The sequence below is a fragment of the Calliphora vicina genome, chromosome 5 (assembly GCF_958450345.1).
Source record: "Calliphora vicina chromosome 5, idCalVici1.1, whole genome shotgun sequence".
In the NCBI taxonomy this organism is placed as follows: domain Eukaryota; kingdom Metazoa; phylum Arthropoda; class Insecta; order Diptera; family Calliphoridae; genus Calliphora; species Calliphora vicina.
Genome location: NC_088784.1, coordinates 1,491,495 through 1,505,502, shown reverse-complemented (window position 1 = coordinate 1,505,502; position 14,008 = coordinate 1,491,495). Strand labels below are relative to the sequence as shown.

The 14,008-nt window shown below is 28.2% G+C and overlaps 1 protein-coding gene across 4 annotated transcripts in view; it reads right to left on the bottom strand.

Annotated features, from left to right (window-relative positions):
• Positions 1-4,523: 4,523 nt before the first annotated feature.
• kn (EBF transcription factor knot) overlaps positions 4,524-14,008 on the bottom strand; it is a 51,470-nt gene continuing 41,985 nt past the window's right edge. The window contains exons 6-11 of one of the 4 annotated variants that reach the window (XM_065511727.1): positions 9,207-9,288; positions 8,657-8,837; positions 7,632-7,913; positions 6,514-6,658; positions 6,161-6,438; positions 4,524-4,670 (exon numbers count right to left, since the gene is read on the bottom strand). In XM_065511727.1, the coding sequence (XP_065367799.1) occupies positions 4,579-4,670; positions 6,161-6,438; positions 6,514-6,658; positions 7,632-7,913; positions 8,657-8,837; positions 9,207-9,288 (1,060 nt within the window). In that variant the 3' untranslated portion in view covers positions 4,524-4,578. Of the gene's footprint in view, positions 4,671-5,588; positions 5,836-6,160; positions 6,439-6,513; positions 6,659-7,631; positions 7,914-8,656; positions 8,838-9,206; positions 9,289-14,008 lie in introns of those variants that run through there. The other 3 variants (XM_065511728.1, XM_065511725.1, XM_065511726.1) reach the window with 3 other exon arrangements.

Here is a 14,008-nt window from a genome sequence, read left to right as displayed (position 1 = left end):
TTGGTACTAATTTTATTAATAACTGTTCAATAATTGCAAAATCTCTACCAATATCTTGTAACTTAAACATTTTGTACTTTGTGACGAACTTTTTTACTCGGCGAAGAACAGCTGATGCTGTTGTTAAACGAGTTAAAAATAACTTTAGATAGTTTTTTTTTATTTTGAGTCGACTTCAGCGTCAGAAGTATACTTTAACTTGTCTATGATAGACCTAAAGTCCACTCTTAAGTAAAGTCGAGTTTAATTCTCTTAAAATGTACTTTATTTTTGACTATTATTATGGGTCATATGTAGCTATAGCGATGTTTTCTCGCACTTTTAGTATATTACAAATTCAAAATTTAAACTTCAATAAACCTTCTCTATAGCCACGGTAAAGCTATAGATAAATAGAAAAATAACTTTTTCACGCAACATTTTATCTAGCAGGAATCGATTTTGGCAAATTATTTAAATGCGCTGTCTGATGACAAGAAATAAAATTAATTTTCTGAAGCTAGGCATTTATAAAGACATAATAAACTGCGTAGGTAAAATTTACAGCACATTCATAATTTAAAGCCTCGTGATTGATTACTTGTGTTTAATTTTAGATATCATATGCATTCAAAGTTAAATCATGATGGATACCTGTTTGTATTTATTCCCTTCGTTGTTATGAACAAATATTAATTTTCCGTTATTTTAAAATAGAAACAGCGTCACCAATAATTGGTAATACCGACATCATGTTTATTATCTTTGTATTTACGAAAATTCCTAAATAATTTTATATAAAATTGCTATGATAATTTAATTTAATTAAGATGTATTTAAAAATTCATGTTCATTCATTTTCTGGGCGTTGCTACACCGAAAAATAATAATACATAAAATTATATAAACGCGAGGTAGTAAGACCCTGGTAAGGCGGTTCTAAAATAAAGATAATACAGTGCATTTGTAATTTTTATAAAGTTTAGTTTTTACGCTGGCAACATTGCACAAACTGTTGCTACACTAAAAAAATAAAAAATAAACGAAATTAAAAAAACCGTTTAAACCATATATATTTATTATGTTTCATCAATATTGGTCAACAAAATAAACAATATAAAAACTCAAAATATCTAAATTCGCTAATAACTTGGCCAATAAGCGTTTAATCAAGAAAAAGAGCTCGATCTGTGATCACTGATATTTCTCACCAAAAATCGATTTTTTATATAAAAACTCAAAATATCTAAATTTTCTAATAACTTGGCCAATAAGCATTTAATCAAGAAAAAGAGCTCGATCTGTGATCACTGATATTTCTGACCAAAAATCGATTTTTTATATAAAAACTCAAAATATCTAAATTCGCTAATAACTTGGCCAATAAGCGTTTAATCAAGAAAAAGAGCTCGATCTGTGATCACTGATATTTCTCACCAAAATTCGATTTTTTATATAAAAAGTCAAAATATCTAAATTCGCTAATAACTTTGCCAATAAGCGTTTAATCAAGTAAAAGAGCTCGATCTGTGATCACTCATATTTCTGACCAAAACTCGATTTTTTATATAAAAACTCAAAATATCTAAATTCGCTAATAACTTGGCCAATAAGCGTTTAATCAAGAAAAAGAGCTCGATCTGTGATCACTGATATTTCTGACCAAAAATCGATTTTTTATATAAAAACTCAAAATATCTAAATTCGCTTATAACATGGCCAATAAGCGTTTAATCAAGTAAAAGAGCTCGATCTGTGATCACTCATATTTCCCTTTTCAAACCGCTTCTCACAAATTTACAAATCGAACACAAGCATTTTTTTAACTTGACAGGACAACGTCTGTCGGGTCAACTAGTATAAGATAATAAAGGTCCCAATACTTATAAATACGAGTACTTTAAGAACAGAAAAATATGGGTATTTTAAAAATCTAAATCTAGTTTTAGGTTTCGCTTCTAGTTTCTAGCTATATTCGGCTGTGCCGAATCTTGTATACCATTCACCAAATTATATTTAAAATTTTTTCAAAATTGAGATCCATAATGTATTAATATTATATTAATGCGTTATTAATCCAGATATAGATCAAAATTTCTTTTATGAGAATAAATTTCTGAAATATGTTAGTATCCAAATAAAATGAAACACAAATAAATTTCATATATATGTATATGTATATACAAATCAGGGCACCAAATTTTGTGACGATCGGCCCATAATTAGTCATAGCTCCCATATAAGGCTCACTTCCAAAAATAACCTTAACGAGAATATATGTATCTATTAAAAATATTGGTATTCAAAGCCATGGTCCATAATTAGTCATAGCTGCCATATAAATTTTAAAAGAAAACTGTTTATAATTTCGGTGTAGGGTATCATACTCTCTTACATTCTTTTCTTCACATTCCATTTGAATTTTTTGTTTCGTTCCATTCTAAATTATCGATCAATTTTGACTGGGCTATCGTTTGGTGATATTTGTATTTTGCAATTTTCATATGATTCAATATTATTTACTAAAATTCCCAGGTAGATATTGCCAAGAATTGCAAACGAAAACAATTATGAAATAATAGAGCATGTTTTCATTTTAATTATTATGAATTTTTATTCATTTCTTAATGCGAAAAATGAACTAAGTAGTAAATATAATTAATTAATATAATATAATATTTATTTATTTTAAGATATGTATATATAATATTTTTACAGATTATTTAATATTATTTAATCGATTTAAAACTATAAAAAGCTTAAATTTAATAATAATAATAAAGAAAAATGTTGATCGATACGATAAATATGCAGAAAAACTTATGTTTTATGCATGTAGCTTCATATAATAATAGTAAAGATAAATATTATTATTATTTTTGTTATTTTTAAAAATAAAACAAGTTTTTCTTAAATTAAATAATAAAATGTTTAACAACAATTCTACATACATATTTTAAATATTTAACTTATACATAAGTATGTATGTATGATATAAGCATTAGTTAATTATTTAATTAATTAATTAAGTATGAATGTATGTACATAAGTAGGCATGTCAGTAGGCGTACTCACTCGTATAACATTTTTGTAATGATTTTACTATAGATAGATAGATTGATATTTATTTATTAATTAATTAATATTAATTACATTAACTTGTTAAATTTTGTTAGTTTCAAATAAAGAAGAAAACAAAACTAACAAAATCCTTTTTTTACAGTTGTTAGTGAATTTTATTAAATATTTATTTGTTTGTTTGGATATTTTAATAACGTATTCAACGATATGCATTATAACGATATTGTATTAAGTATTATTGTTGTAAAATTTTAAAATTGTATAATGTTATTGATTTATTTTGCTGTGAAAACTATATTAAATTTGTTTATTATTAAGCATTTGATATACAAATTAAACAATACATTTGTTTATTTTATTAAACGATACGGTTATTAGAAGGAATTATTGTAAAAACACTGGATCAATAAAAAAGTTTAAATTGAACTGCCACCTTTCACCGATCATTTAGTATTGGTGTATTTAGTATTGGAGCTGGCTTATTAAGGAATCATAAACATAATGATTAATGATTCCTACAGTAATTTTTATTGAACTATAGATAAATACACATAGATCGGAAACTCTTCTGTCAATGACCTAACTCAGTTGTCAAAAATCTAAGTGGTGAGAATGTATTACATAGTTAAAAAAGCTGTGTGTAATTTTTTCTTTGAGTTTTTTTTATAGTTTCCACCACTTAGGTTTTTGACAACTAAGTTAGGTCTTTGATAGGGGAGTTTTCGATCTATGTTTACTATGGTTTAAACTTTTTAATATCCTTCTTCAAGTATCGCTTATGATGATGACAATTTTAATAATATTTGTTATGTGTATTTAAATATTTGATTTTGAAATATTAATGCTGAAAATACAAACAGACTATCTACATTTTCTTTATTTATTTAGTTATTGATTGATTGATTAATTTGGTATGTGTATACAAACATTGTTAAGTATGTATTTTATAAGTCGTATACATTTATTTAAAAATTTCTTTTGTTTTTCTTAAGAATTTTTGATTTTATTTTTTAGGTTAAGTCTAAATCTTATAAAACACATTAAATACACTTTAGATAAATTATTATTTGAAATGTTAACAATTTCATTTAAACTCAATTAATCTACTTGGTATGAAATAACGAATACAAGAAAATAGTTGACTATATGTATTACTTATATACATAAGTACATATTATGTATTGTATTTACAAACAAATTTAGAAATATATATAAAAGTATTTATTGTTACTGCTATTGTTTTGTTCATAACTGTAGAAATAGATGTACAGTAGTCGAAAATGATGTAAAAAATTAAAAAAAAAATTGAAAAATATAGAAAATTATACAATATAATAAATAATGATAATAATATTGCACGGTGCTTTTTAAATCGTTATTGTGTTTTTCATTTACGAGAGATATGTTTGTTATGTCTTCATTTTACAACAGTTTGAAGTTTGAATTTATGTTTAAAATGCTGTTTGTCTGCCTGCCTGCCTGCCTGCCTTAACATCGTCATTGCTTTTAGTAGTAATATTATTTTGTTGACGTCACTAGTTGTGAACTGCTGTAGCCTTGTGTATTGCAAGTGGGCAAAGTGAATGGATTAAAACTCAAACTGCTAACTCCTGCAATATAAAAACAAAACACACACAAAAATGAATAACAAATATAAAGCAAATTAATGAAATAAAAAACCTACATACAACTTTAAATCAACTGAAATAAATCAAACAAACAAACGAATTATGTTTCAACTTGCAGTGAAATTATGTGAAAGTTTTTGATCATATTTACATACATATTTGTAGACAACAAGATCATAATTTTGAAAATTATTCAGAATTGAATTATTTTCATACAAAGAAAGAATTTAAAATCTTTTTAAAATTTTAGATGCAACGATCAACTGTGATCAACTGTGTTAAGCAAACAAAGATCAATCAATAGCCAATATTAAACTTTTTCTAAATAAAATATTTCATTTCATTAAAACAATTTTTAAATTTAAAATCTATCGTAATTTCTTCATTCAATGCAAGTGTAAATAGTGTTTAACCTAAATTGATTTAGATTAAAAAAAACAAGGCAAAACTAATGCATACATACATATAATAAATATAAAAATGTACAAAAATATATATTGTAATAAAATAAGAATAATGAAATAAAATAAAATCGTACAACCTATTGCTAATAAAGTGTTTCAGTGTTTATAGTCTCGGTCGTTGATGATGGTGGTCAACGGCGATTTAGTTGATTGGATTGGATTTATTGGTTTGCTAGTTAGTTGAAATGTTAGTTTTTTAGGTTATTTAACACAAATTTAAATCTCTCTCTATCTCTGTCATAATTTCTACTGTCCTCCCTACTGTCTCCATACAACAAACATAAATGTACATATGTATAGTATATTTTACAGATAGTTTTTAAATATTGACTTTTAGCAGACACGATTTATTAGGAATAGGAAATTCTTATGTATGTAAGTATGGCTGTGAGATTATAATGATTTTATGGTTGCATTACCCATTTTTGTGTGTGTAGTTTATGTAACGACGACCAGTGGACCAGTGCAGACTGATTGACGATTGACCTTCGGTTTGTGTGTTTGTGTGTACGTGGTGGTGGATGACTGCAATATTTAAACGGCCGCTGTGGCTGCTGAAACGGCTGGATTGTGCCAAGGCTGATGCGGATGATGGTAGTGGTGTGGATGCGAGTGATGATGTTGTACCAGAGCCTGATGCCAGGTTGAGGACACTGTTGGAATTAATGGCGAAAATGCACAAGCTGAGCATTGGTTTTATATAACAGTTTAGGTTTAGGTTTATTTTTATTTTTTTTTTATGTTTAAGTAAGTTTTTTGTTTTTTCTTTTTTTAAATGTTTTCATGGTTTTTGTTTTAAAATTGTGTTTAGATTTTTTATTTTTTTGAAAGGAAACAACGAAAATTCTAAAGGAAACCTCAACAATTAATTAAAACAGAAAGTGAAATTAAAAAAACGCTAATTCAATCAAATAATATAGAATTAAAAACACAAAAAAAGAAAATGAAATTTCAAATCAAAAACCACTTAAATATAAAAAAAAGAATTTGTTGTCTGGCTATACTGACTTGATGTGGTATTGAAAACACTGCCGGGTGAAGATGACAAAGTGCCCATATTTGGCGTAGGACCATAACCATTTGTAGCTGCCGTAGTCGTAGCACCATAAGAACCGCCTCCCGAACTATGTGGTGTTGAAGCACTGCTGCAATAACCGCCTCGTGGACTAACACTGCTCGACTGTGTTCTCTGATAGTCGTCTTCGGTCCATTGGCCACTACCATCTTGTACACTAACTGCCAGTTGTCCAGCATACGAATTGAAGCCGGTCGAACCGCCGGGCGATCTATTTAAAGTATGACAAAAATATTAATTTAATAAGAATTTCCAAACTTTCTGCTATTTCAAATAAAATTCTTACCTAGGCATGGAATACAAGGCTTCCACCAAATCGGCTGCCCTTTTCAAAATAATTTCCTTTTGCAGCTTTTCCGGATCGCCAGGATGACGTGGTATTAACTTCTGCAGCCTTTGGAAACCATAATCAATGGTGGGCTCATTAAGGGCTGCTTAAACAGAAACAAAATAGTCAAAATGATTTTAATATTAATATCAAATTATAGCATTTGTTATCATAAACCACGAACACCCCCACCCTTCCAATCAAATATAATTTTCAATTTTTTAAATTTCCATAAAAAATCAGTTTTATAAAGATTTAATAAATTTACTGCCTGTTTCTCTAAATGCGAACGAAAATTTTCATTCGTATTTTATATTTTTTGTTTTAGAGAAACAGGCAGTTAAAAACATTTTATGAATAGGAAGGTAAATATTACGGTTGTTTATTAGAGTGGCCCAATCATAGGTTTGAACAAACAGTCTTCGGCTATATACGACCTAGTCACAGAATTCTATTCCGATAGAAACTGAAATTAATTCTGTATTTTGCAAACAAGTAAAAGAGCTATATAGTGACTTAATAAACCAGATATAGATACAAAATTGGTCAAAATTTGTTGGCCGATTTTTTTAGATTTTAAATTGCAACTGAACCGGGACTATATCGGATATATTGATGTATAAATCATGTATGTTATTTAAGATAAGATGTTAAGCCGTTTAAAATTATCAGAAAATCTTCTTGGTGACCAAAGGATTTGCTTTATGAAACATGTTTACGAATTTCAGAAATGAATCGAAAAATTAAATGTTTTTAGACAAAATATATATGCTTCAGGGATGTATATTATTCGCAATATTTTTGCCAACCCCCTACGATAATTAGGGGGTATATTTTGATGATTTCACAAGACATCTTGAATATTTGAATACTCCGATATTGGGAATATACATTGAAAGCTATGCAAAGGGTAGAGGAATTGGATAATTTCGATTTAATATTTTGTGCTTCTTTTAGATTGCAGTGTCCATTTTATCCTTTTTTTTCCCGATATTTTTAACGATTGTTTTTCAAACTTTGTTTAACCACTCTCTACTGTATTATGATCATAGTTATTAAAAATTATTAAAACTTACAAACATAAACAAAACGACCGGGAGATCCTTTGCAAAACTGTTTACTTTTGTAGGACAAGGTTACTTCGACTACACCCGGTATATGTCTGGGCGGTGTTTGCACACGTATGGCGTGCGATGTTATCAGCTCACTCCATACCAGCATTGTGCCAAACACAACCTGTAGGCCATCAAAGAAATTATCACCCACAATGATAACGGTGGCACCACCAGTAGTCCAGCCTTCGCTCGGTGATATAGCCTTAATACAAGGTGTTGCTACAGGCAGCGGTGGATATAAGCCTAAAATAATTAAATGTAGAACAAAATCAATATATTGTTGAATATAGTTGGGTTTTTAATAAGTCTACAATATATTTAAAATGGTCTAGGGGGTTATATGCCAATTAGAACAACAAAAACAAAAGAAAATATAAAAATTTAAAGTATAACAAATAAAATTCTAACAAAAAACTACACGATCGGTTGCTTGAATGTCTGTCTGCCTGATTGTTTGTCTGTTTAAGTTTAAGTCATTTGAATATTCAATCAGAAAAAGATTTCAATTAATATTTTGATAAATTCATAATTATTGAATATTTGAATTATATAATTTATATATGATTGTACTAATTATGTATATGTTTGTGGCAACCATTTTTATTATGTAATACTTCACCACATTATGTTGTTCTCGGATTATGGTAATCATACTCTGAGGACAACATTTTATTATTGCTACAATCATATACATAATTATCGCAATCATAAACTTAATAACAGTGACCATAATATTCTTAAAAAGTTCTAAACATTTTGAAATGGTTATGGTGAACATGTACAATTTGTTATTTAAAGTAAAATTGTTATATTCTATTTAATTCATTGCAAGCTTAAAATAGTTTTTATCAAACTACCGCTACTAGTTAAACAAACAAAAAAAAACAAACAAAACTAAGAAAAATCGAAAACTTAAAATTACAACATGTTAATTGCTGTTGTTGTTGTTTAAATAATAGAATTGAATTGAATTTTGATTTACAGACCATCATAGGTACTGTCAGGCGCTAAGGGATGTCCCGTTATGGACAGAGTGTTATTGCCTGTACCTTCCGTTGTATCCAAACGTTTGGCTCTGCGTCCATGCTTGGAGTTATTGTGCACAAACATATTATCCGAGATCGCCAACAAAGGGCCCTCCACGCTCACTTGGGTGGCTATGACAACCTTCAAAAAACGCAAATAAAATGGTTTGATAAAAAACAACATTAAAGAATACCATTAAATTATATTTTATTACATATATATGGACATACATATCAGGCTAACAGTGCAAAAGTGTTATAACAGCATTTTTGCTACATTACTTTATTATATTATGCACGATTTGTTCAGCTCCATCTGCTTTTGAATACCAAAAGGTAGCTAGCTAGCTTACCCCACTTTTATATAGATATTGGTAATGTAAGGACAACAGAACAGCAACCAAAAAAAATGTGGGTTACACCACTTTTGCGCTAATGGCCTCATATATAGTAGTTATTTACATATTATTCCAAAATGATCTTTGTAATGTAATTTCAATATAAAACTTACCTGGAATCTACGCATATCCCGAGGATTTCCAGCATTTTTTAAACAATTTTGATTGCACTTCAAAAAGAATTTCAGGAAAAATCTTTAAAAAAAAAAGAAAGAGAACATAAAATTAGTCATTAATTATTTTACAGCTTGTCATAATATTTTTCACTACAAAAAAGTCCATAAAAATTTGACACCCGATTCTTACAAAATCCTGTTATAGGTTAAAGTGCAGCGTGCATCATCATTTCACATAAATGAATTTTTAGGTATTTAAATATACAATTTGTTAGAAATTTAAAGACATAAGAATTCAAATGTTTGAAATATTTATTACCTCAACAAGAACATTTTTATGTTCAATGTATCTCTCTATCTCTACACTTGGTCGTGTTTAAGGCTGGGAACATGGATTAGCGTAATAATTTTTCTCTACTTTACATATTTATTTCTAGTAAAAGTTACTTTGGTATTCAAATTTCATTTAATTTACAACAAATACAGACAAGTACGAGTGCGAGTACAATTGAAATTCAATACCAAACACTTTATTTAGTCTACCACCAAAAACAAAAAAAAAAAAAGAACATGAAACATTTTAAATTTATTCAATATTTTTAACCAACTGTTCAAATCTTAAATTATTTTATGTACAAACATACATATGTATGTATATTAGGGTGGCCTCAACTGAAATAAATTTTACAAAAAATTGTTAAAGGATAAAAAGGTATTTTTTTGAGGTTTTTATGATTTTTTTAATATTTCTCTCAAAAGAAACATATGCAATATTGGTATCATGTGAAAGACATTTAAGTCCAAAAATATTCGAACATTTTTAATTTTTTTTAAAACAATGTTATAAAATAGCTTTATCGATTTGAATATAATGATTTGTAAAGGCTGCCTGTAACATACATCATGTTTATTATGAAACTTCTACTTATAAACCATGTTGATAACAACAGGCTGTTGATAACATTGTTTACAAGTATGACAAATTTAACTGTGAAGTAGCTTTGGAAAGCTCTAGGTCATCATTGTGGAAATAGAATATCCGTTTTTTAAAAGTTAAAAACGTAACAAATATCATATAATTCCATAGAAACGGATTATTCACATTTTCGAAATTCAATCTAGTTTGAATTTCTGTTGTTAGTTTCTTCCCGATCTGATGTTAGCTATATATGGATGACTTAATATAGAAAGGTCGTATCTTAACTTTTAGTTACTTTACAGGAGAAGGAAAAAACTCAATAATATCAGAAAGTGAATTTAAAAAAAAAACAACTAAAGATTTGTAATATATAAAAAAATATTTTTAGAAGAGTTGTTTGTTTTAATATAAACCAAAAAATATGCATTCCACTTTAAATGAGTTAGGGGTTTTTCTTTCAAACGATTTTTTAAATGAGTTAGGGATTTTTTATAATTACTGTAAATCTGTTATTCGTCAACATAGGAAACTGAATTTTTTAAGAGAGGTCTATTTGAGTTTTGTATACCAGAATATGTAAAAAACACGATTTTGGAAAAAAAAAACGAGATACGACCTTTCTATATTAAGCCATCGATATTCAAGACTTAAAAATACAAATACTGACATTAGGAACACATCTCCTCAAACAAACTAACATCTCCAAAAAAACGGCAAATTTAAGAAACCGGTTTCCGGTTTAACCGAAAAGGTGTTGTTTTGAAAAAACCGATTTTGATTGTTATCTTTTAAAAAACCGATAATCCGGTTTCGGTTTATGTCTTCAAAAAAACCGGTTAACCAGTTTATATTAAATTTTTATTCAATAAGAAAAATACGATAATTTAAAATTTTTGAATTCTTAAAGCAATTATGAAATGGTCCATGTACATATATATGTAATGGCATCACGTGAGAATGGCTGGAGCGATTTGGCTAATTTTTTTTATTCGATTCGAAATTTTCAGGAGATGGTTTGTAAAGATGGATTCAAAAATTCCGGGTAAAACTGGGAAATTTTTTTTTGAGTCCAGTCAACTAATAAAAAAGCTCCCTAAAGTATGCAATACAAATTTAGATATTTTGTTTGCAAATAAATAAGAATAGGCAGGTGTATGTGGGTTGGAGAAACTTGAAGAACTAACATTAGTAAATGCTAGTTTCAACTAGTTTTTATATATTTTACGAAATATTGTCAAATGCTACAATTTTCTGTAAAATTAATTAATATTTTTAAAAATGTTATCAAATTTTTGCAAAAATATGTTTAAATAAGCTTTTGGAAATATGTATATTTCATTAAAACCGGTTAACCGTCTTACTAAAAACGGTTTTTCCAAAAAACCGAAACCGGTCGAGTTTACCAAGATGAAAAAACCGGTTGATCGGTTTCGATTTTGGATACTCTAATCAACACCTTAGTTTTCCTCCATAGAAACGGGTCCAACCTAATGTACAAACCTACATACATAAATAAATACATATTTAAATATGAATATGGATAAATTTAAAGATCTAAAACATAAACTAAAATCTACATATCCTCCCTCATGCTGTATCTCTTTCAAGGAAACCTAAAACAATAATTTACTTCTATGTTAGATTCATAGAATTATGTACTTGAATGAATTACTTATGTATTTGATAATTAGTGAGGCAATGTGTCAAATGAATATTTTTGTGTACAAGTACGTACTCATATTATGACAATGATAATTTCAAAACTCGTCAAGAGATTATAAATCAAAATCGCACTCAACACTTAAAATGTGCGATAAACAAATGGTAGAAAGATGTATGATAATGTCGATAAGAATAATTTCAACAAAGTACTTGAAATACGAAGACACTAAAACCTCGATGTATGTAGAGAAGAATATTTAAAGAAAATGCTGTAATAATTTTAGTATTTAGGAAGTATTTATTACACAGGATGTTTAAGCAAATGTTTGTACGATCATCTAAAACTTCTGTTATATTTTATACATTTTTGTGTTTTTAGAAAAGTAACGTCTAAAAAAATCTAGCATGAATTGAAGGTAATATAACAATTTGTTAAAAGTGACACTCTCTCTTTATGAGTAAACGTATAAATTAGTACTTGAAATAACGAACATAATTATAAACAAATGTCAAATTTATTATAAATTAGATAAAAAAAACAAAAGGAGGAAATAACAACAAATACAATACTACTTAAGGATCTCCCCCTTGAACTGATTTCGAAATGAATAAATGAAACAACAGTTAAATATTTATGTAGATTCCTGCAGAGTTAAAGGATACTTTAAATGTTATTTCATTAATAAACCCTCTTAATTTTCACATCTATTCATAAGGATATGATATAGTCCTTTTGATATACATATAAATGCACAAACAACTATTTGTATGTGAGTGTGTTTTAGCTCTTCTCTAGATCTCAACACACACAATTGCATTTGCTCATTTTAGTTTCCTTGTGTTTTGTTTTTTTTTTTACGAGGGTACAATGAAAAATGGGCGTTTTGATATCATCATTGCTACTTCTTTTTTTTACAATTTAAATTGTCGTAGAGCCGGGGCAAAAAAAAAAGCACCAGAAAACAAAAACAACAAGGACAGTCATAATAAAATAGCCTGCTGTGCAATATTTTATCAGTCAATGTGTTGGTAGCTGTTGGTTGTTGGTCCTTTAGGCAAATTATTTATCCGTGTGAATTCAATTTGTCGCCATGGGGTTTATAACATTTTGGGTGCACTTGATACTGGCTGGCACTAGTAGTCTACATTTCAATTGTTGGGCAAATCTAACCAAAGAGAAATAAACAAATCATATGTAGAGAGGCTGCCCAATACTAGCAGATATTGTACATATTTATGTATTTACGTGTAGTGTAAATAACTAATTGCCTTCCGGCAAACATCTGTTCGATTTATTTATTTATTTATACCCAACAAAAAGTGTCATTTGACATTCACTCCATGTGAGTTTTATTCACTCCTTAAATATATAACTTTAATAACACGTTCAAAATATTTAAACTTATGTTGGCAAAAAAAACAAAAAACAGAAGAACCAAGTAAATGGTGTCTATAAATATTTAAATGGTTAAGGAAAGTGAATTGAAGAAAAAAATGTTAGAGTTTAATTAGTATTTACTAAACGTATAATTTTTTTAATTTGATAATCTGTTTGAACAAAGTGAGAACCCTATACTTGTATGAAATACTAGCTGAACCCGGCCCACATAGAAAAAACAAGTTAGAACGGTATATTCGGCTTTGCCGAATCTTAAGTACCCTCCACCTGCATACATATTTTTTAGGTTGATATATATGGGAGCTATAACCAATTATAGGCCAATCATCATATAAATAGGTATAGCGATTTTGGTATATATGGAGATTATTTATGACGAATTTCAATTTAATAGCGATATTTATAAGATATTTATGCTAATTTAAGTGATTTTCGGAAGTGAACTTTATATGGGGGCTATGGTAAAATATGGACCGATCCACAAAAAATTTTGTGTTGTTATTTCTTTTAGCACGAAACTTATTTTTGCTGAATTTTGTATGGATACTGCAATTCTGAAGACATTTATAGACCATAGAACCATATTTCGGGAAGAAATTTGTATGGGGGCTAGGAGTAATCATGAACGGATTCTTATAATTTTCACCAGAGTTAGTCCTTTTATTATAAAAATAACGTGTGTAAAGTTTTATGGTATTATCTGCAATATATTTACACAAATAACCAAAAATATGTGAAAATTGTCAATTTATTTTTTAGGTTGTCTCACATTTTGGTTCATAGCTCTGGTTCTACTGAACCGATTTTGCTGATTTTCAA